The sequence below is a fragment of the Pempheris klunzingeri genome, chromosome 11 (genome assembly GCF_042242105.1).
Source record: "Pempheris klunzingeri isolate RE-2024b chromosome 11, fPemKlu1.hap1, whole genome shotgun sequence".
NCBI lineage: Eukaryota > Metazoa > Chordata > Actinopteri > Acropomatiformes > Pempheridae > Pempheris > Pempheris klunzingeri.
Genome location: NC_092022.1, coordinates 4587110 through 4606507, shown reverse-complemented (window position 1 = coordinate 4606507; position 19398 = coordinate 4587110). Strand labels below are relative to the sequence as shown.

At 42.5% G+C, this 19398-nt stretch overlaps 2 protein-coding genes across 3 annotated transcripts in view; one reads left to right on the top strand and one right to left on the bottom strand.

Annotated features, from left to right (window-relative positions):
* ptpn11b (protein tyrosine phosphatase non-receptor type 11b) overlaps nt 1–6973 on the top strand; it is a 35041-nt gene extending 28068 nt beyond the window's left edge. For both annotated transcript variants that reach the window (XM_070839304.1, XM_070839303.1), the window contains exons 7-16: nt 188–284; nt 522–601; nt 974–1129; nt 1961–2092; nt 2575–2729; nt 3916–3983; nt 4105–4256; nt 4622–4722; nt 4825–4954; nt 6263–6973. In XM_070839304.1, coding sequence (XP_070695405.1) covers nt 188–284; nt 522–601; nt 974–1129; nt 1961–2092; nt 2575–2729; nt 3916–3983; nt 4105–4256; nt 4622–4722; nt 4825–4912 — 1029 coding nt within the window. In that variant the 3' untranslated portion in view covers nt 4913–4954; nt 6263–6973. The remainder of the gene's footprint in view (nt 1–187; nt 285–521; nt 602–973; nt 1130–1960; nt 2093–2574; nt 2730–3915; nt 3984–4104; nt 4257–4621; nt 4723–4824; nt 4955–6262) is intronic.
* Nucleotides 6974–11070: 4097 nt separating this feature from the next.
* On the bottom strand, nt 11071–17025 carry LOC139210074 (RING finger protein 223). Its single transcript, XM_070840038.1, has 2 exons — nt 16749–17025; nt 11071–12412 (listed from the first exon to the last, which is right to left on the bottom strand). The coding sequence occupies exon 2, from the start codon at nt 12314–12316 to the stop codon at nt 11600–11602; it is 717 nt and encodes a 238-aa protein (XP_070696139.1). The 5' UTR covers nt 12317–12412; nt 16749–17025; the 3' UTR covers nt 11071–11599.
* Nucleotides 17026–19398: the final 2373 nt, after the last annotated feature.

The following is a 19398-nucleotide window of genomic DNA, read 5'->3' as shown; positions in this document are numbered from 1 at the left end:
TTTAAGCTGTCTAAACATTATAATCTGAGTATGGCTGATGTGAATTAGTGACCTCTGAATTAGGTGCTGCATTATAGTGGATATTCTTTTGATTGGAACTTCCTGAAATTCGTATTATTATGAAATAGATTTCATTTTCTTCGCATTCTTTTTTTTTTTTTTTTTTCCTTTTGTCATCAACTAACAGGTACTTCAGCAGCAGGAGTGCAAACTGCTGTATCCCCGGAAAGAAGGCCAGAAGCCAGAAAACAAGAGTAAAAACAGATACAAGAATATCCTCCCCTGTGAGTCTCACAGCGACCTGCCATTTCCTGTCTCTCCAACTTCCTGTGGAAAGAATGACACAAATAGACAACAGACAACGTAGAGAGCCTCAGCAGAGAGCGAGATTTTGCTTTGATAGCTCAGAGCCTATCAATTGACATTAGAGTTGAAAGAAAAGGAAAAAAACATTGAGTGTGATCTCTGGAAATTGTGACATTTTGTTGTGCATGAATGTCAGTTTGAATTTGTGTTTTCAGTTGACACAACTCGGGTTGAAATCAGGGAAGCAGATCCAGATGTTCCTGGTTCAGACTACATAAATGCCAACTACATCAGAGTGAGTCTGCTCAGCGTCATACATTATCGGCAAATAATTGAAAGGCCGCTGTAATGTGCAACATTCGGCAAAGACTCAAGATGGTTCTTCTTAATGCAGAAGCATTGCGGATGGTTTAGTCAGTTGTACATACATCACACAGCATGCCTACCTGTCAGTCAAAACAGAGGGTTTAGTTTTAAGACAAACTCCCCATTGCATAATCTATTCAAATCTTTTTATTCCTCTTAATGTTTGTTTTATTGATGAATATTTTCTCCTGCGTGTTTAACTTCACCATCAGGTACCTCGCATTAGGTTGTTATATTATATGAATCTGTCTGCTCAGTGTCCAAAAACGTTACTCAGCGTATGATTCTCCATGCTGTGCAGAGTATGCATGAGGAAGGGCGCCATGTAGAGGAGGGCAAAGTCTTCATCGCCACCCAAGGGTGCCTACAGAATACGGTGCTTGACTTCTGGAAGATGGTGTATCAGGAGAATACGCACGTCATCGTCATGACCACGAAGGAGGTGGAGCGAGGACGGGTGAGCTTGGCGCTAAACATATTGCAGATGTATATAGCAGTATAGCTCAGCTGAGGGCCTCCACTTACCCAGAAAGATACATGAATTAAGTAAAATGTTTCCATACATTGTTTTTCCAAGTAGTTTGTTTTGCTCTCCCCGTCTCTTTTTCATTTGCCAGCTCCAGCATTTACTCCTAAATGGTCTCTCTGTTTTCTCAAGATTGCCCTCCTTCAAGCTGATTGCTGCTGATTGCTTGTAATGATGGAGAGACTTGAGCTTTTGTGATAAGAGCATGAGTGAAATGGCCCATATCTAAAACATTAAATATTAAAAATCCACTACACTAGTCAAGTGTTATTAATCTAGAAGGTGCCCTGACAAACAGATTGGCCACAAAGGGCTTTTCAGAGAAACAAACTTAACAAAACACTTTCCGACCCTGACGAGGAGAAACCAAGAGACAAAAAAGTTCCCAAAAAGTTAAATTGACAGAAAACAGTTTCCATTTAATGACACAGTATCAAGACCCTGTTGACCTTTACAAATCTGTGAGTCAACCATTTTGTTCCAGCGTTTTCAATTCAAAGCCAGTACTTGATGGCATTAGCTGATTCTAAGAGGGTGGATATGTGTAGTAGGGATAATGGGTGTGTGTGTGTGTGTGTTTAAGGTGTGGGGGTGGGGAGGGTGACGGCTGACAAGGATAGTATGACAGTTAAGCTGATTGGAAAGCTGCTTGAGATGAGCTGGTTCTTTCGATTGTCTAATACCCAGCGCCCTCCCTCTCTCTCCGCCTCTCTCTCTCTCTCTCTCTCTCTCTCTCTCTCTCTGTTTTTCCTTTTGATTTAGAACAAATGTGTCCGTTACTGGCCCGACCTCCACGGCACCAAAGAGTTTGGGAAGGTGATGGTTAGGAACGTGGACGAGCGGCCAGCGCAAGACTACGTCCTGAGGAAGCTGGAGGTGACCCGTCTGGACCGGGTAAGGAAGACTGTGTACTCAATCAGAGCTGACCTACTGACCAGGGGTCAGATAATCTAACATCTCACACTCATATACTCACACACACACACACACACACACACACACTGTCCCGCAGCACATGCTTGTGCTTACAGGAGGACTGTAAGAAGAGTATCCCTCAATTACAGCACAGTAATGAAGAAGTCCCAGCCAATACAAAGACAGAATTTTGTACTGACTTGGGTGGGTATTGGAAAATACCCACTCGAACTGAAGCATCATATTAGTGTTGGCTGAACTTTGCGTGGAATGAGGATTGTAGGTTTTGTCCTCTATTTCTTACATTAGGCGGATGCAGTTGAACGAACACTGTAGAGCCGCTATGGAGAGGAAGGAGGAGAAAGACATGCCGGCATAGACATAAAGAACTATGAAATCTAAATTTTTTAAGAGACATTTTTGACAACGTCCGCCCATCATCTGTTTTTGTGTCCTCGTAGAAGGAGCCTCTGAGGTACATCTGGCACTACCAGTACCTGAGCTGGCCGGATCACGGCGTGCCCAATGAGCCCGGCGGGGTCCTCTGGTTCCTAGAGGAAGTCAACCGCACCCAGAGTACCATTCCAAACACGGGACCCATTGTCGTCCACTGCAGGTACAACCGGGAGGGAAAGACAGTGTTTTACAATATTAGTATATTAGTAATAGTACATCAGTGGGGCCTCAGGTAGAGACAGAGGTGATCAACAACAACAGTTACTAAAATCAACTCTGGTGTACACTCCTCTTACACTCACACATCATCTGAACCACAAAGCCGAGGCCAGTGTTACAACACCGAACACATCCAAAACATCTAGCGAAGACGATTACAGCGTGGTTGGGAGCCTCCTTAGAGAGGCAGAGGGTAAATATGAGAGAACAATACAATAATCCAGTTACACTTATCAAGTTTGAACACACACATATTGCACTGTCTCTGGCGAAAAAAGTCCACTGATAAGCGTACATTCAGACGCAGACACATGCTCACACACACTGTCAGACATTACTCATTAATTTGTAATGGCTTGGGTTCTCCAGGGGTTTTCCTGTATTGCTAAACCCATCTGTGGGTCAATACTTTTGTTTTTGTTGTTCTTCTCCACGTTGACTCAACTTTCCACGAGATATTCCCGCTGTGGACACCTGAAGCTTTGTTTACCAAATACAAATGAAAGAAATTGGCCACTTGGGTGCGCTATAATTAAGGTTCAAAATCGTACCTCCTTTAAACTAAAAAGATATTGTCCGTTTGACGTTGACTGTCGGGACTAATCTTAATTTTATTTTCATATTTTTGTTGAAATGTTTTTTTTTTTTTTACAGGTTTTTTACTCTCAAATATGTTGACAGCAAATGAATGTTGTAACAGATTTGTATTGTACATGTAATTCTCCGAATCACTCCGACATGCACCACAAACATCATGACAGATTGACAGGACACATCTGAGCACTCGGCTGCTGAAAAATTTAATGCTGTTATTGTGGGGAAAATAACACTGAGTGGAGCGGAGTTCTCTAAGAGATCTAACAGCATCTTATATGAGACACAGCAACAAATTCACGTTACTTTATTGCTGTTGGTGAGTGAAAACCTATATTCTGTAACTTTAGACTTTCATGTGTTACTTTCATAGTCGTTTAGGGCTTTAGAAAACAGCGCTTGGTGCGGCTGGATAAAATCAAGTATGCTCCTATGAATAAATCTGCCTATTTTTCACAGCGACGTTTGACACGTAATTTCTTCAAGTGATGTAACTACACTGGGTTTGACTTGTCACCCTGTTGTCCCCGCAGTGCAGGCATCGGCAGGACGGGCACCATCATCGTCATCGACATCCTTATTGACATTATTCACCGCCAAGGTGGGAGAATCAGATACGACACCGACTTATTATTGATTCTTATTTATTTATATATTATTTTTTAATTGATTTATATTAACATCTTCATACTGCATCATCTGCATGTGTGTGTGTGTCCTAGGTCTAGATTGTGACATCGACATCCCTAAGACCATCCAGAGGGTACGGCAGCAGAGGTCTGGCATGGTGCAGACGGAGGCCCAGTATAAGTTCATCTACATGGCTGTGCAGCAGCACATAGACACGGCTCAGAAGAGACTGGAGGAGGAGCAGGTACTACGCTACACTAGAGACATTACAGTGGCTTCCAAAAGAAGTTAAAATACATCACACAACACTTTTTTCGACACAGTAATAAAAGTTTTAAAATATTTACATTAACTGTGTTTGAGATGACAGTTTGAAGGCCACCACTGTCTTTTCTGTTATGACAGTTAGAGCAGCGAGGCAGGCATCAGTATGGTAACTATCTCAGTGAGTCTCCAAAGTGCTGTTCCACTGCTGAATGTGGTGCCATATCTGGGACTGTTTAAAGTTAAATTGAGGTCTCAGAGCTGACAGGGACATTTTGTGAAAGGTTTGTAGAGGATCGTGTCCTCTAAACTGAATCTGAATCTAGTCATGTCGTCGCTTTGCAGAGGAATAAAATGAAGGAGAGAGAATATTCCAATATAAAATATCCCCAGATGACCAACTCGAGGTCCAAACCCAACATGGCATCCTCGCGCTCCTCTTCCGTGTAAGTATGACGCACGCTATGATGGTCAAGTGGCACTGGACACGAGTATTAACACGTGTGTGGAAATGGGTTACCGAGTGTTTTCTCTGCGTGTTATTGCAGGATGACAAATGATGATTCGTCGAGTGTGTACGAGAACATAAACTTCAAAAGCCCTCAGACATCTTTTAGCAGTAACACCAGGAGGTAAAGCCATCGCTGTGGATCTCCACATCTCTCTGTCTGCCTCTCTGTAAGTACTTAATGAGTTTCACTGTACAGAGTTTACATTTCGCTTCGTGCTTTGGTGAAATACATTCAGCCTCTCGTGTTTAAAACTAGCACTTGTTTTGGCATTTTCCTCCTGCAAAAGTGAACTAATCTGTCAGAGTATCACCCCACTTACGGGAGTAACCTTTTTTTTTTTTTTACTGTAGCACTTTGTAAAAGGTTTGCATTATAGAGGGGGGTGGGGGGTGGAGCAGCGCTATGGAGCAGTGGTGTTACTCTATTCCACCGATCAACAGGTGGCGATAACATGCCAAGATATGCTGCAGTGTGCCAGCAAAGGCAGGGAAGTAGAAGCAAGCTAGCGAGCATGGATGTAAACAATAAAATACTCCAAGAATCAACTTTGCAAATGGTTGAAGAAAGCCTCAGCTCTGCACAGCCCCTTTACCTAAAGGCAAATTTATTTTTTCCCCTTAAAACTCAAGGTGCTGTTAAAACTTTTACGCTAACATAAGACAGAGTTCAGTTTCTTCCAGTGAGCCAAATTCAATTCGTAAAGGTGATGTCCTCTTTTTTTTATGGTTTAAATTATAGGGTGGCCAGGAGCGGCCCAGCTCTCTTAAAGCTACAAAAGATTCAGTTTAGGCTCAAATTATGATCAACCTCAATCCTCACAGGCTTGTTCTTTTCTCCCTCGTAGTGGTTAATAAAGCAGAGGAACTGAGGCGTGTTAAGGAAGGTGAATCATGAGTTTGGTTATGGGGTCATCTGCACAAGACACTGAACAGAGAGGGAACAGTGTTTTTGTCAGCAGTGAATGTATTTAAAATACATTCACTCGTCATTAAATTATTAAATTATTATTAAATCCATACATATTTATCAGGAGTTCTTTGTGTTTTCAAATATTCAAATTATAGCACGTACGATAGGTTTCATCAATAGTATCAATATTGATTTATGTGCCAATAAATAACAAGAAATTGCAGTCCAAAATTGACAAACATATGCCAAGGTATTACTAAGGCAATACAGGTTAATGAATTTCAGTGTGAGCAGTTTTAATCATTGCACAAAAACAATTTGAAATTCAAACACACAAGGACAAGCACTGCTGTGTGTGCTCCATCTGTCCCTGTCTGGATAACAGGCAGGTGGATTCTAAACGCTGCTTTTAGCTCCATAGCATGAATTACATCAGATCTACTTGGAGCTGTCCACTTGTGATTGGATCAGCCAAGTCGCATGTACACGATCCTAGTGTCCGTGATTTAAAGCAGCGCCAGCCATTAACTCCACTTGTCTGCTTGTCTGTTTGGGTGTGCTCCAGCTTCAGCGGAGGTGTCGCTTCGTCAGCACCTGAAAATCCCTCAGGGGAGGAAGGAGCGTGTTGCTCTGACTACACCCCCTGTCAGTGGACCCTGCCTGGGGCTGAAGGCGGCGAGCTGACCCCTCTCCTGCTGCCGTCCTGCTTGACCTCTCTGTCTGGAGTCAAACCTTAACCTCCATAGAGAGGAGGACTCTACAGCATAGCGCTCTCGCTCAGGACCCCCCCCCCCCCAAGTCCTTACCCCTCTCTCTCTCGCCCACAGCTTCCGCCTATCCCTCTCTTATCCAGAGCAAGTGCCTTGTCACAGGATGTGTCTGTAATCTAGCCTCCCCAAACTGCTGTTACATCTCTACTATTACTACTTTCCAAACCCGGGCAACCCAAGTTGACGTGGAGAACAACCTAGTTTTTCCTTGAGGTGACAGATGCTAAACGTGGAGTGCGCCCCAGCCTGAACCGAACAGAACTGTACAGGACCCCAGAATAGGTCAACGCTAAGCTGTTTGCCCGCTCGCTGCCAGGAATAACTGTTCAAGCTCCTTCTTTCTCCGTCTTTGCTGGCTGTCATTTGAACTTGGCCGTTTTTGCGACGTTCTCTCTCTCTCTCCAGCTGTGGTGGTTATTAATGTGGCTGCTGAGTGACAGTAAGGGCAGTTACATAACTTGCTGCAGGAGGGCAAGCAAGTCCTCTTATTCAACAAATTTTGACATATTCATGGGTGTAAAAGTGGTCCCACTTTGACTACAAATTCAAGTCCTCATAAAAATTTGAGGGGGAGGGCGTTGTCTAAGCTTTTATTTAGCTTGTTTTAGTTTAGTTTATTTGAAAGGGGACAATACAATTTCATAAAACACATGATTACACGTGGTTAAAAAAGCCAGAATTAGCCAGAAGGCTAGTTTTCATCTGTAGTCCCCTGGCCAAGATGTAAAAAAGCAGTAAAATCTACAATTTTTTCATTATTTCTTGGTGTTTTTGTTGACGTTGTTGGTCTCATGGTTGTGTAACACATCACATGTTGATTTTGCATACACATACACGTACACATGCATATGCATAGATAAAGGAGCGTAACTATGGAAGAGATTATGCTTAAGCACAACTGTGTCTGCAGCATCCACAGCACTAAATTTTGATTTACCGGTAGATGGTAATAGTAGTTTGAACTCCACATTTGACAGGAAATTGGTGGAGAGGATTCCTGAATGGGTTGTTGGACTTGAGCTTTGGCTGACCGCCGTGTCTTAGCTTCTTTTGACTGGCTGTCCTCGTTAATCAGCAGGTCTGACGCGGTTCAACATCTGTCGGAGGAGATCGTCACAAGGAGACAAGGGAAGGGGGGCGATTACAGGAGGCCAGATGGCCATCTGCCTGAGATTGAAGAATAGATTTGTCTCCAAAAAGTAATTTAGAAGATGGCCATAATCCAGGCTTGATGATAGCGGGGCGAGTAAGCTGGTGTCATTGATGTGATAAGGAAGACAGTGGTGCCGCGAAGCACTGAGCCCTCTGCTCTGTCTGGCAGATTGTTTGCTATTTTTAGCCTCCTGGATCAGCACCAAAATATCCTGTTCAAATACATATGCAGATACATTGGTAAAGCCTGACCTAGCTCGTTTCGAATGTAATAACTTGATGGTCCTCTCACAATAGGAAGATGTCATGATAATTTGTGTTCAGTCTCCCCTTTTTTGATTTTAATGCATCAAACTAAACAATAAATGAGCAGCACTTGCTCGCGTTGGTGCTTGGGCTCAGAACATTCCTCGTTCTCCATCAGCAGAAATGTTCGACTATCCAGGTCAAGGACACTCACAAGCCGGACTTTTCTGTTCTCTTCAGTCATAAATTGGCCAGTTTCCGCAGCTGCAGCTCGTGATTCTCAAGAAACCTGATTGAAAGTGTAAAGGTGTTATCAAAATGTACCAAAGCAAACACACTCAGTCACTGCACTGAAATAAACTGAAATCTGATACCATTGACCTTGTGAGGGATATTCACATAAAGCAACAGTGCAGCATTGAGCTGCCATATCATCCTGTGTTTTAAAGGCGTGCAAGAGCGCAGAGTCATTTTAATAAGGTCCCAGTACATCAGCTGCAGCTCTGTCTAGTGATTTCACTCACTTGTCTGTCAGCGTGGAGAGGTTTCCCACAGAGTACAGGTTGTTGCCAAGGTATTTTAATGGTTGATTCTTTCTGTGAATAAAAGCTGTGTTTTATGAAGTCAGAGGCATCGATGCCCAGTGTGAGCGAAGGCCTACGTCTTTTAGAAATGCGCTGCACTACTTGATGTACTTCTGTTTGAATCCTTCTGGTTTTTCCTTTTGTTCTTTTCCCATCTGAACTGTGATCTTTGTCTGATGAATGAGAAACGACCTCTGTGGTTTCTGTTTTTCTCAACTATCTTGCGCTGTGGATAATTTGGATTTTTATTGTATTTTACTTTGCCTCCATGGGTCATGTTTTTTATGATATGGTGAAACATCAATACTTGAAAGTGTGAAACTGCTGAGTCATTGGCCTCAGGCTGTGTGTGGATGTCCATTGGCTGTGGAAGTATTTTTGTAGTGCACTAGATTTTTGCCATCAGTGTTTTCTTGTTCGTTTTTCTCTTGTTCTTTTTTTTCTTTTTTTCTCATTGTTGTTTCATTTTGATGGTTTGTTTCAAATTGTATTTCTAATTGATTGTTTTATCCGCTCACGCATTTGTATTGTGTCTGAATTATTGTTATTATTATTATTATTATTATTATTATTATTATTATTATTATTAATGTTATTTTTGGTGTAATTTCACCATTGACAAGTAAATTCTGGCTCTGAGTTGGAACATTGTACATGGAGGTATGCAGTAGTAACACGGTATTTTCTCTCTGCTTGTCCTCTTACATTTACTTGAACATGATGTCGATGTCTTTTTGTTTTGATTCCTTGCTCCTCTGTTGCTCACAGTATGCCTGAAGTGAGTAGTTATGTACCGAGTGCTCCTGTGTTGTTCAGTGGACTCTTCTTGCACTGGCTCTGCCCAGACGCCTTTTTTTTGCTGTACAGGCTGCAACTGCTGATGCAATGAGCTGCCAGAAATGGCATCGAAATGGTTTATTATCGTATAGTTTAATAAAGATTTATGATGGCACTATGTAAAGTGATGTGTGCATCTTGCTTGTTTCTGTTGTATCTGCTTGAGAATCTGGAGTTGGAAGCTTTTCTGCTCCGCGTTTGGATAAGGGTGCTGGAAACTGTGTCCCAAAGTCTAAGAAAAATCAGTGTAACAAACAGGCCTTCTGTATCTTGGACTATTGAGAAGCAGTAGAGAACACAGGACGACGTGTTATAAAACTGTGTTCGTGTTGGACCCTCCTGTGACTCTCCATTTTATCCACTTTGGTTGGAGAAGTGCTCTACTGCATGAATACCATGATGACTCAGAATGTTGCTCAAAGAACACGAGTTAACTGATATTAAGATTGAAAAGCAGGGCGGGAAACCCATTCCAGAAAAACGCCAATTTCACCAGTAATGACAGATTATGTCATGGCTGAAGTGGTCGGTAGAAAGTGTAGCTTTATAACCCACGGTAAAGTGAAGGAGGGGGAAACCAGAGTGATGAGTTTGAAATGAGTGCTTTTATTTTCAGCATTTTAACAGGAGCTGCATGGAGGGTTGAATGAAACATTTTTTATGTAGCTGCTATCCACAAGGATGTGGGCTGTTTATTCTGCTTTATTGGAGAGTAGTAAGACCTTATAATAACAGAAACATAATGGACTTAGTCATTTTATTGTCTTTTTTTTCCCCTTTCAAAGCCATGACTGAGCATTTTTACTTTCTTTTCCTGCATCTATTGGTCAACCAGTGCTTCAGGAAGTTGCTCTTTAATTATGGCCACTCCTTGATGAGTGTTAGATGTTAAGAGTAATGTCTTATTGACCATGTGTCTGCGGACACATGTCGGAAAACCCCACAGCTTAACTTTTCCTCTGTGTGACGTACCTCATCCGGGAATAATTAAAAGCAACTTCCTGCCAGGACGAAGGAGGTCTTTGCTTTTATGGTCTTGTGTTTAAGGTTCACGTAGGGAGGAAATGACAAACAGCGGTCAGTGAATGGCTCGTCTTCAGCAACTCCAGCCTGAAACTAATCAGTTACTAAAGGACTTATTATTAATTTGCATCCAAGCATGTCAGGAGCTGTGTGTTATTTGAGGGGAATTTACTACACCTGCTGTTCAGTCAGATTAAACCACCAACTGATGCTGCAGTAAATTTAGTTTTTAAGACGCACAGAAAATGCATGAACCTGATAAACGGCAATCAAATGATATCAATCTTAATAATGATGCTGTCACGCACAACTGTTTCGTCATTTCCCAGAAGCATGATCTGAGCTGATACTTCACTTTTTTTATTCCAGCTTTGTAAACAAGGACATATCAAAACACACAAATCAAACGTACATTATGTAAAGTCTGGGTCCTCAGTTGGCACATTGGGATTACATTCTTTTTCTTTTCTCATAGACCTTTCTGTTACCTGATGCTTTATTTGTTGTTCTATAGCCGACCACGTATTTGCCAATCAAAGTTCACATTTCATTGTACATGTCAAAATTCTAACATTCACTGTTTGGCTTGGTTAAAACATCGAGTCTCTACATCACAGATAAATGTTGAGCAGACAGTAGCGACAACAAAATCAGCCCACTCGTGTTCTCTGACATTTGATGTTCTGCCAAATGTCCAAACATGACAAGAACGTCTGTCAAAGTTCCAAAAACTCTTATCAAACATTCGACCATCATTTTAAACTACCGGTGTTGATCTAAGTGCAGAATGTTTTTTGTGTCACTGATATGAGGGAAAGTGGCCGTGAGAGTTTCCCTCCACTTTTGGATGTCCTTTGTTCAATCTGTACAAGTTTAGTAATGCACTTCTTCTCACTGTGGATAAAGATAACTTTGGGATATGCAATTTAAAGTTAAAGCTGCTATGTGTAGAATTATTGTGTGATTAGAATTGGAAAAGTTACCATAATTCAAAATAGCCAGATGGCACATGACACAATAACACTAAATTCCAGTGAAAATTGCTGCAGTCTGTGTTACTTCCAGCCCTTTTATCTCTGCCAGCGTCTTTTTTTGAACTATTACTGGGGGGCACAAAAGTCAGACATCTAAAAGCCAACACATAGTGGCTTTAACGTGTGTGGTTCTGTTTACAGTTGTGTGTCGCAATCACAATATGCATTTAGCAAAAGTGCAACAATGCACAAAAATATTCCAAATGTGTCATATACAATATTATGTACAGTTGTAGTGAAGTCCTGTCAGTCTAGTTCATGCTCTCAGAACATGTGGCCTGCTGAACGTAGTGGTCACTGTTGTGGTGCTAGTTGGGTCGGGATGAATGGGTTCTCGGATACAGCGCATGTTCCCAGTGCTAAATACACACTGCAGTGGCCACAACACGACGGCAACGAGCAGCACCATGAGCACGATGAAGAGCACCATCCTCTTCCAGTCCGACAGGCGGTCCAGCATGCCAAAAGTCCGGGGCTGTGTCTGGATCGGAGGGTCCACTGTCTTGCTGGCCCCAATGTCAATGCAGATGCAGAAAGCCGTGGGACTGTCCGGGGAGCCCGACACGGAGTCATGTCTGGAGCTTTTGTAGCACAGCTTCTCCCCGTCCAGCCACACAGGCTCCTCCTGCTGCTGGTGGCTGGGCAGCTTGCAGAGGACATCGCGGCTGGTGGTCAGAGCCGGGGGTCCCTCCTCGGGCAGCACGGTGAGGTGACGACAGAAGGGGCAAGACAGGCGAGTGCTGCCAGCGTTAACGTCCTGGTCATCCAGCGAGATGGCCATTAGGCGAGAGAGGCACTCCAGGCAGAAGGTGTGGGTGCACTCCAACAGCTTGGGTGTTTTGAAGACATTGTCATACGTGTTGTAGCAGATAGAGCACTCCAGCTGGCTGATGACTGACATCTTCTTTTGCAGCTCTTCAGCACCGTCCTGGGGTGCGACCTGCATGTGCCAAATCTGCGGAGAGTGATCCATCTTCAGAAATATGACTATGGCTTCTTTTATCAGTCTCCTCTGGACTCCTCGACCTTTTCTTTCCACTTGTTGGTCTGTCCTTCGCCTCTGGATTGTCTTAAAAGAGAGATAATGAAACGTCAAGATTACTTTTCATATTTCAGACAGCATCTTGCTGCTGGTATCATTAAAACCGTGCAAGCAAGTGCAAACAACCATAATCCCAACAGGATTTCAGTCAATCCGTACGCATTTTATATGACCTGGATGAATGTTGAACTCCGAACTATTCTTACCTCCAGGCAGAGCATACAGAATATTACAAAGCTGACAGGATTTTGGTCTGTCAATGAGTGCTTCAATCACAGATATGATGCAAAATGGGTCAAATGTGTTCAGTGATATTATGGATTTATTTAAGCAACGGCAGCAAGCACAAACAAGTGAGTCAGTAAAGTGATGTGTCAAGGCAGGAAATCCCTATATGTGATGTTGGGCAGGTACAGAGTGAGTGTTATTGTTTAGTTTGGACTAAAATACCCTTGATTTCACCATAAAATCTAAAAAAGATTAGCCTCTAGTACAAAACCTCAGTGTGGTTTTGTAATGCTTGATCAGTGAGTGACTCAGTGTCCTGGTTGCAAACAAGCACCATTTGCTGAGCAACACATCACAAATACATTGTTAATGTGGAACATGGTGACAGTGGATGTTTTATGCTTGCTCGTGACCTGAAATTGAGTGTAAACTTTACGGTCCTCACAGTCTCCTCACAGTGTAACTGATGACGAAAAAAAGTAAAAAAAAAAACAAAGTATCGCTGCTCTCTTTGCTGCTTAAAAAATCCAAGTTATCTAACCAATGTTTAAGCAGGAAAACTTTGGTAAATTTACACTAAGAGAGTGTAGTCCAAGTGGTATCTCGCTAGCTATTTTGAGCTATTGACATATTGACATTAACCCTTGAACAGCTTGCTCCCTGCAAAACGAACACAATGACTGAAAATCCGAAAGTCTAATCAATAACATCTTTATATTCATGTAGCTTTTCACAGGGCTAGAATCCTGTGTGCTGAACAGTGGCTGTTTAACAAGCCACTGGCTGCAATCCTCCATCTGTAGAAATGCTAATATCTAATGAACTGACCTATTAGACTATGTAAAACAGACACAGCACAGGCTAAACATCCAAATTTCTGATTTCTGTAGCTCGGATAAGAGCTAATTTGTGTCACTGCATGGAGTTTAAATGCAGGAGCCTCCATTTACTTTTTACAGGTGTTCAAAAGACGTGAACGTTCACAGTTTACTGGGCAGTCTGCATTTAAAGGTAGCCAGCGTAGTGCGTAAACACACACCAGCTGGTACAGAGAATCCATGGGCCCTTCTTGCATCGAGCAGCTGACGAAAGATTGTTTTGGGTGAGTTACAGTATGTGGCCATACCTAGAACACCATCAGGGATAAACACAGGCTGCTTTGTTAATGTGACTTTTCAAGCGTGAAAAGCGTGTGTTCAAATCTGTTTATCAGACAGCTCAGTAAAGAAACTTTACACACGCTAGTAGACCAGATTTTTAGTCACTGTAGGTCACCTAGACCATGTTTTTGGGGTAAAGTCTGCAGGACTGCAGGGAGTTTGAGTCTGGTCTCCTTGTCTCATTTCTTTAGATTAATAGGAATATTAACCTGCCTGCTGGTGTTGTGGTTTAGGTATTAAAGACCCCTAATGTGAAGGAGACTGTGTGTGTCTGTGTGTTGGGATGAAGGATGGTTAGAGCACAGGTGTTCTCCTCTCTGTGCCCTCAGGGTTGGTCCTGCCCCAAAACTCCAATCTACACAAAGTCCCTGCTTGTTCTCTGTCTAATCGCTCCATCTACCCTTGAAATTCCTGCACCTCCAACTCTCTCCCTTCGTCTCGACCGAATTCAAACATGCTTTAGAGGGATGAGGACAGATTTTTATGTATAATTACACCTGTCTTATCAGTTTAAAGCCCCCTCCCCAAATACTGATCAAGACTCAATTTTACCTAAATTTGAAACTCTGTTGTCTGGTTGTCCTGTGTTAACTCCCCCTGACAGACAGAAGAGGTGCAGCCAATGGAAAAATTCCAAATTAAATATTTACCTAGTTGTTATAAGTTGCCTTATTTACCTACCTAAAACTGCATTTGTGTGCTGACTACACAAATGGAAGCACAATCAAAAATGATCTGTAATGATGAGCCAAAGAATCGGAGAATGCTACGACTATTCTGTCCTCTAAAACATTCTGGACCATTACGTTGTTCAAGTAGTTTGCATGCAAACAGACAGGAATAAACAACACCGGGGAGCAGCTACCATTGCCTTAGGCTCACTTATCATTTTGACTTTTGGCATCTTCGTCGTATTGGCATGGCCAGTATTGAGTGTTCATTCACACCCGTAAAAGGTTCATATTAAGTTAATCAGTACATGCTTCACATCAGTCATGGGCCAGAGAAATTAGAACTCAAGGTCTTTAAAAGGAGAAACAGATTTCAGAGCCTCGGGCCATGTTACCTGTTGAACAAGTGCTGAGTAAATAGCAACCAACTGAAAAATAACACAAAAGCCAATGAGGGGAAAGCACCTTTGGCTGTTCTTTGTTGTAGTCCTAGTGATTCCTTGAACGGTTCTCAACATGCATATATATATAGCCTCAACACCAGGCTACGTACGATATACTGTATATAATATAATATAGGTTATATATATATATATGACTGCAATACATTTACAGCATCTTTATTGGACCTAATTTACAGCATCATTTTATAATAAAAAGGAGGTTATATATGAATCTGTAGGGTCTGGGCCCCACACCTGCATAGCTGTGTGCTTGATGTTACCCCTCATGTGAGGGTAAAGTGTGTCCCCAGTAGGTGTCCCATTTGTGGTGATTTGGTAACACATTAAGCGTCTATGTTAGCTAAAAGTTCACAGTTTTTAATCTGCTGGCTGGTCAGAAGGACCAAGTACGTTCCACTGCTATCTATTGAAATTCCTGCCTATCTTATTTGCAGATGCAGAAATATGCTGTTTACATCATCGGCCTGAGCCCGTGACTATCTGTCACACAATCCAAGACACAAGTGAGACTGCACTGGGAGCAAGTTATTAAATTGTATCCCTGCATTGATGGAATATCTCCCTTCATTTTCAGAAAATCCAATTGATGGTCTAGTTAAGAGATACCTGTTATCTAGTGTAAACAGAATGCAGTATCAGACTCTCATGTTAGCAAACTTTAGCTTGGTTTAGTTCACTGGGTTGACAGTTTTCTCTACTTGTGCTACTATTAGATTATGTTTTAGAATTTATTATCCATTAATCATCACATGCTGCAGAAGTTTCACAGTCTGGCGTTAAGGTGGAAATGGTCCAATAGACCGTTTACTGGCACACAACAGTAGAGTGTAGAGTAGAGTTTTTTTTTTTTTTTTTTTAAAAAAAGGTTGTCCAGAGTCCAGATTGAGGAAAGGCAGACTCAAGGGTCTTTGGAGTTAAACTGATGGCTTGTATACTGTATACTGTGCAGCAGAGTTAAATAGTAACCCAGACTAAGTTGTTGCTGAGCCCAAAATACAAACTTTAAACATGGGAGAGGTCAGGATTCTGCTTTAAGCTTCAGTTTATGGTCCCTCATCACTATCAGTGCCACATTTTTCTCACCCGTCCCACTGACCTATTAGTGACCAATCACAGCTTGGCGCTCACCAGACCTATTTTGTTTGTCATTCAAATTGAGGCGTTCTTTTGGAGCTTTGTGTTAAATACTGTAGTATTCTGTTTTCTGTGCCCTCTGTGTCAGGCTCAGCTGTGCGTACCTACAGCTGTGTGTTGAGCTCAGACATCATCTTCAATGCTGCCCTACCTGTTCTCAGTTTGAAAGGTAAATGAAACTCGATCTACCTGTTGTTTGAACTTGAGGGGGAGGGGGGCTGCAGACAGTTTAACTGACCGTGAGGCAGAAACAGATCTGAGCGTGTACAGACATCACATGCGTAAACACAAAAGACAATGCAGGAAACAATATACAGATAATTGAGTATCTTTAACTGACAATACAGAAAACAGCTACTGACTGGTGCAGCTGCTACCAGGGTTCTGTTATCCAAAGTGTAATGGATGTAATCCATTACACAGTCTTGTTTTTTGCACTTGATAAAGTAAAGGAAATACCTCATTTGTTACAGGTTAATCCATCAGTCTGAAGTTAAGTCTCACCCCTCACAGTACAGTACAGTTCTTAAAAAGAGTCAGGTCATATATATATATATATATATATATGGGCTTCACTTTTAAAACAAACGCTTGAATGGAAACAATGCAGTTTTTTAAAGTCTTGTATTATAGCAACAGCAAGCCACAAACTGATAGAAAAAGCACAAAGGCTCATGGAAATATTTAGAGAAAAGGCTCAGTTTACCTGTTGACAGAAGAAGGTGTCAGGTGATCCTCTCTTTATCTCTCAGGGCTGGACTCACTCCCTTTGCTCCCAAAGATGCATTTTTGTGGAGTCAAAGTGACTTCTGAGGTGCCAGTAGGGAGTTTGATTGTTTAATTGTGCCTCTGCCTGGGCTGAAGTCCTCCTGTCTGCTGGAGTCACAGGTGTGTGTGTGTGTGTGTGTGTGTGTGTGTGGAATAGCTTGCTGTGGCAGTGTCAGCTTTGGGTTCTCTTTCCTCTGTGCCCGTTGGCCGGTATCACCTGCCCTGCTCTGTCAGCTCCCTTTTTAGCACTTTATGCAAATGGATTTAGAGAATGCTCCGGCCTTGAGGTGTTGTCTGGAGGAGGGGAGGAGGGGGAGGGAAGGGAGGAGGAGGAGGAGGAGGAGGAGGTAAAGCCTCAAGACTTCAAGGAGGGCAATACACATTCTTGTCCTATCACCACCCTTCCCTGTCTCTCTCTCTATGTTATCTTTTTTCCTCCTCACCTTTTCCGCCAGTCTCCACCGCCTCACAAAAACAAACACATCATGCAAATACCTCTCTATACAACAGCATACAGTGTAATATATCCTTCAACTGACAGCTGCACTTCCTTTCTGGTTAACAAAATCTCACTATTGCACTCTGCAGACTGGACCTTTTTTTCCACGAATGATGAAATGCAAACAGTATGAGTCAGCCGACTGCACTGGACATTAAACACAAAAAGCACACAACGACTTTTGCCTATCCCTTAGCGGGACAATACATATAAAGGGTTCATTTCCATTTAGTCAGTGATATGGTAGCAGGTGGCGATACAGCACTGTCTTCCCACAGGAGCACCACTGTATGTGAATAGCTCGTTGTTCCACTTCCTTACTGGCATACAGTTCAGCACCGGCCAGACTGTTCCCACAGAGTGAATCCAGAGTAGTTACTTTTTAATGCACGCATGTGTGTTGTGAAACTTTCCCAGCTATGCTTGACCGGGCAAAATGTGTTGTAAGGACAAAAATTACATCATGTTTCATCTAAGACGATGAGACCACCATTAAGCGTTAGAAAAGAACTTTTTCAAAGATTTTTTTCAAACATTTATTCAAAATTTAATCCAGGAAATGAACATAAAAATAGCATATTTGCTCTCCACCAGGAAAAGGCCCCCATTCATTAAGATGACGTGTCGGGTGTGTTGCAGACTTTTTATACTCATTTGATTTTATGGTGATGACTAATGGCTCTCAGCCATTAGCAATACCATGTCTCTGCAATAACAGCTGCCTAACTGACTCGGTTATTTAGTAACCCCCAAACACAAATGCTGCCATATCATATCAGCAAAGTAATTTATCGGGCGTTGAGTTAGGAGTGCTTTGAGGAAGGAGGAGGCATACGATCGAAAGCTATTTTATTCCCCTTCCTGGAATACATGAATTTGGCTTAATGATAAACATGTCAAAGATTTAGTGGATGACTGGGTGGAAGTAATAAGCTACTGTAAGTAATCTTGTGGGATGGAGGGTTGGGTGACGCTCTTGTTGAGTTTGGGGAGGGACGACACGTGAGCAGGAAAGCTGCGCTCGCTGGCCGGCTGTAAAATGACACAATGTTGACTGTGTCTCTACTTGACCCACATTTACTCAAACGCTAGAGACCAAAGATGATTTTCTTATGATTTTTAAACCTCTGTCACCAAGTCCTCTGATGTGATGTTTTTTGATCAACTTTTTACACAATGAGTCATTGACCTTGCTGTGAAGATACATCTCAATGATTTTAGATATTCTGAGGGCAAAGTTGACATGTTTTTTTGACCTTTTCCAAGCAAGCATTGCTTTTAAATGGTAAAGGCAGTAGATCATTTCTCAGGGGAAGGGAGGACAAAGAGGGAGGTAAACGACATAAAGGTCACCAGCGGATGTTGCTGTCATACAGTATGGGTCTGTGATCACTACGTCACCGCGGAGCCCTGTAACTGCTAAAATCATTATGCAATAACAGCATGCTACGTTATAAATGAAAATCTAATTAGTAAATTATTACCTATTGCTGTGGTTCTTACAAAATGCTGCAGTTGAAAAAGCCAGATGTATTAACCCTCTGGTGAGTTCTGGCGGAGGCGTCCTCACCCGAACCGCCTCCACTGCTCCTTTTGACACGAAGGAGCAGCGACTCTTCTCCAGCCTCCCTCCGGATGTCTGAGCTCCTCACCCTATCTCTGAGACTGGGCCCAGGCACCCTATGGAGGGAATTACTTTTGGCAGCTTGTACCCACAATCTCGTTCTTTCGGTCACTGCCCAAAGCTTCTGACTTTAGTTGAGTGTTGGCACGTAGACAGACCCAGTAAATCAAGAGCTTTGCCTCCTAGTTCTGCTCCCTCTTCACCACAACTGTCCGATGCAGCATCCGTATTACTGCAGACACCGTACCAATCTGTCTGCCCATCTCCCTTTCACCCTCACTCATGAACACGACCCCAAGATACTAGAATCCCTTCACTTGGAGCAGGATCCAACCCTCTCTCAACCCAGACAGAACAATCCCCATGGCCGTGGCCTCAGACTTGGAGGTGCTGAGTCTCATCCTGACTGCTTCACACTCGGCTGCAAACCACCCCAGCGCATGTGTAGGCCACAGTCTAAAGGGA

Coding starts and splice junctions, on each gene's coding strand:
- LOC139210074 (XM_070840038.1), bottom strand. CDS start 12,316: ATGGATCACTCTCCGCAGATTTGGCACATGCAGGTCGCACCCCAGGAC.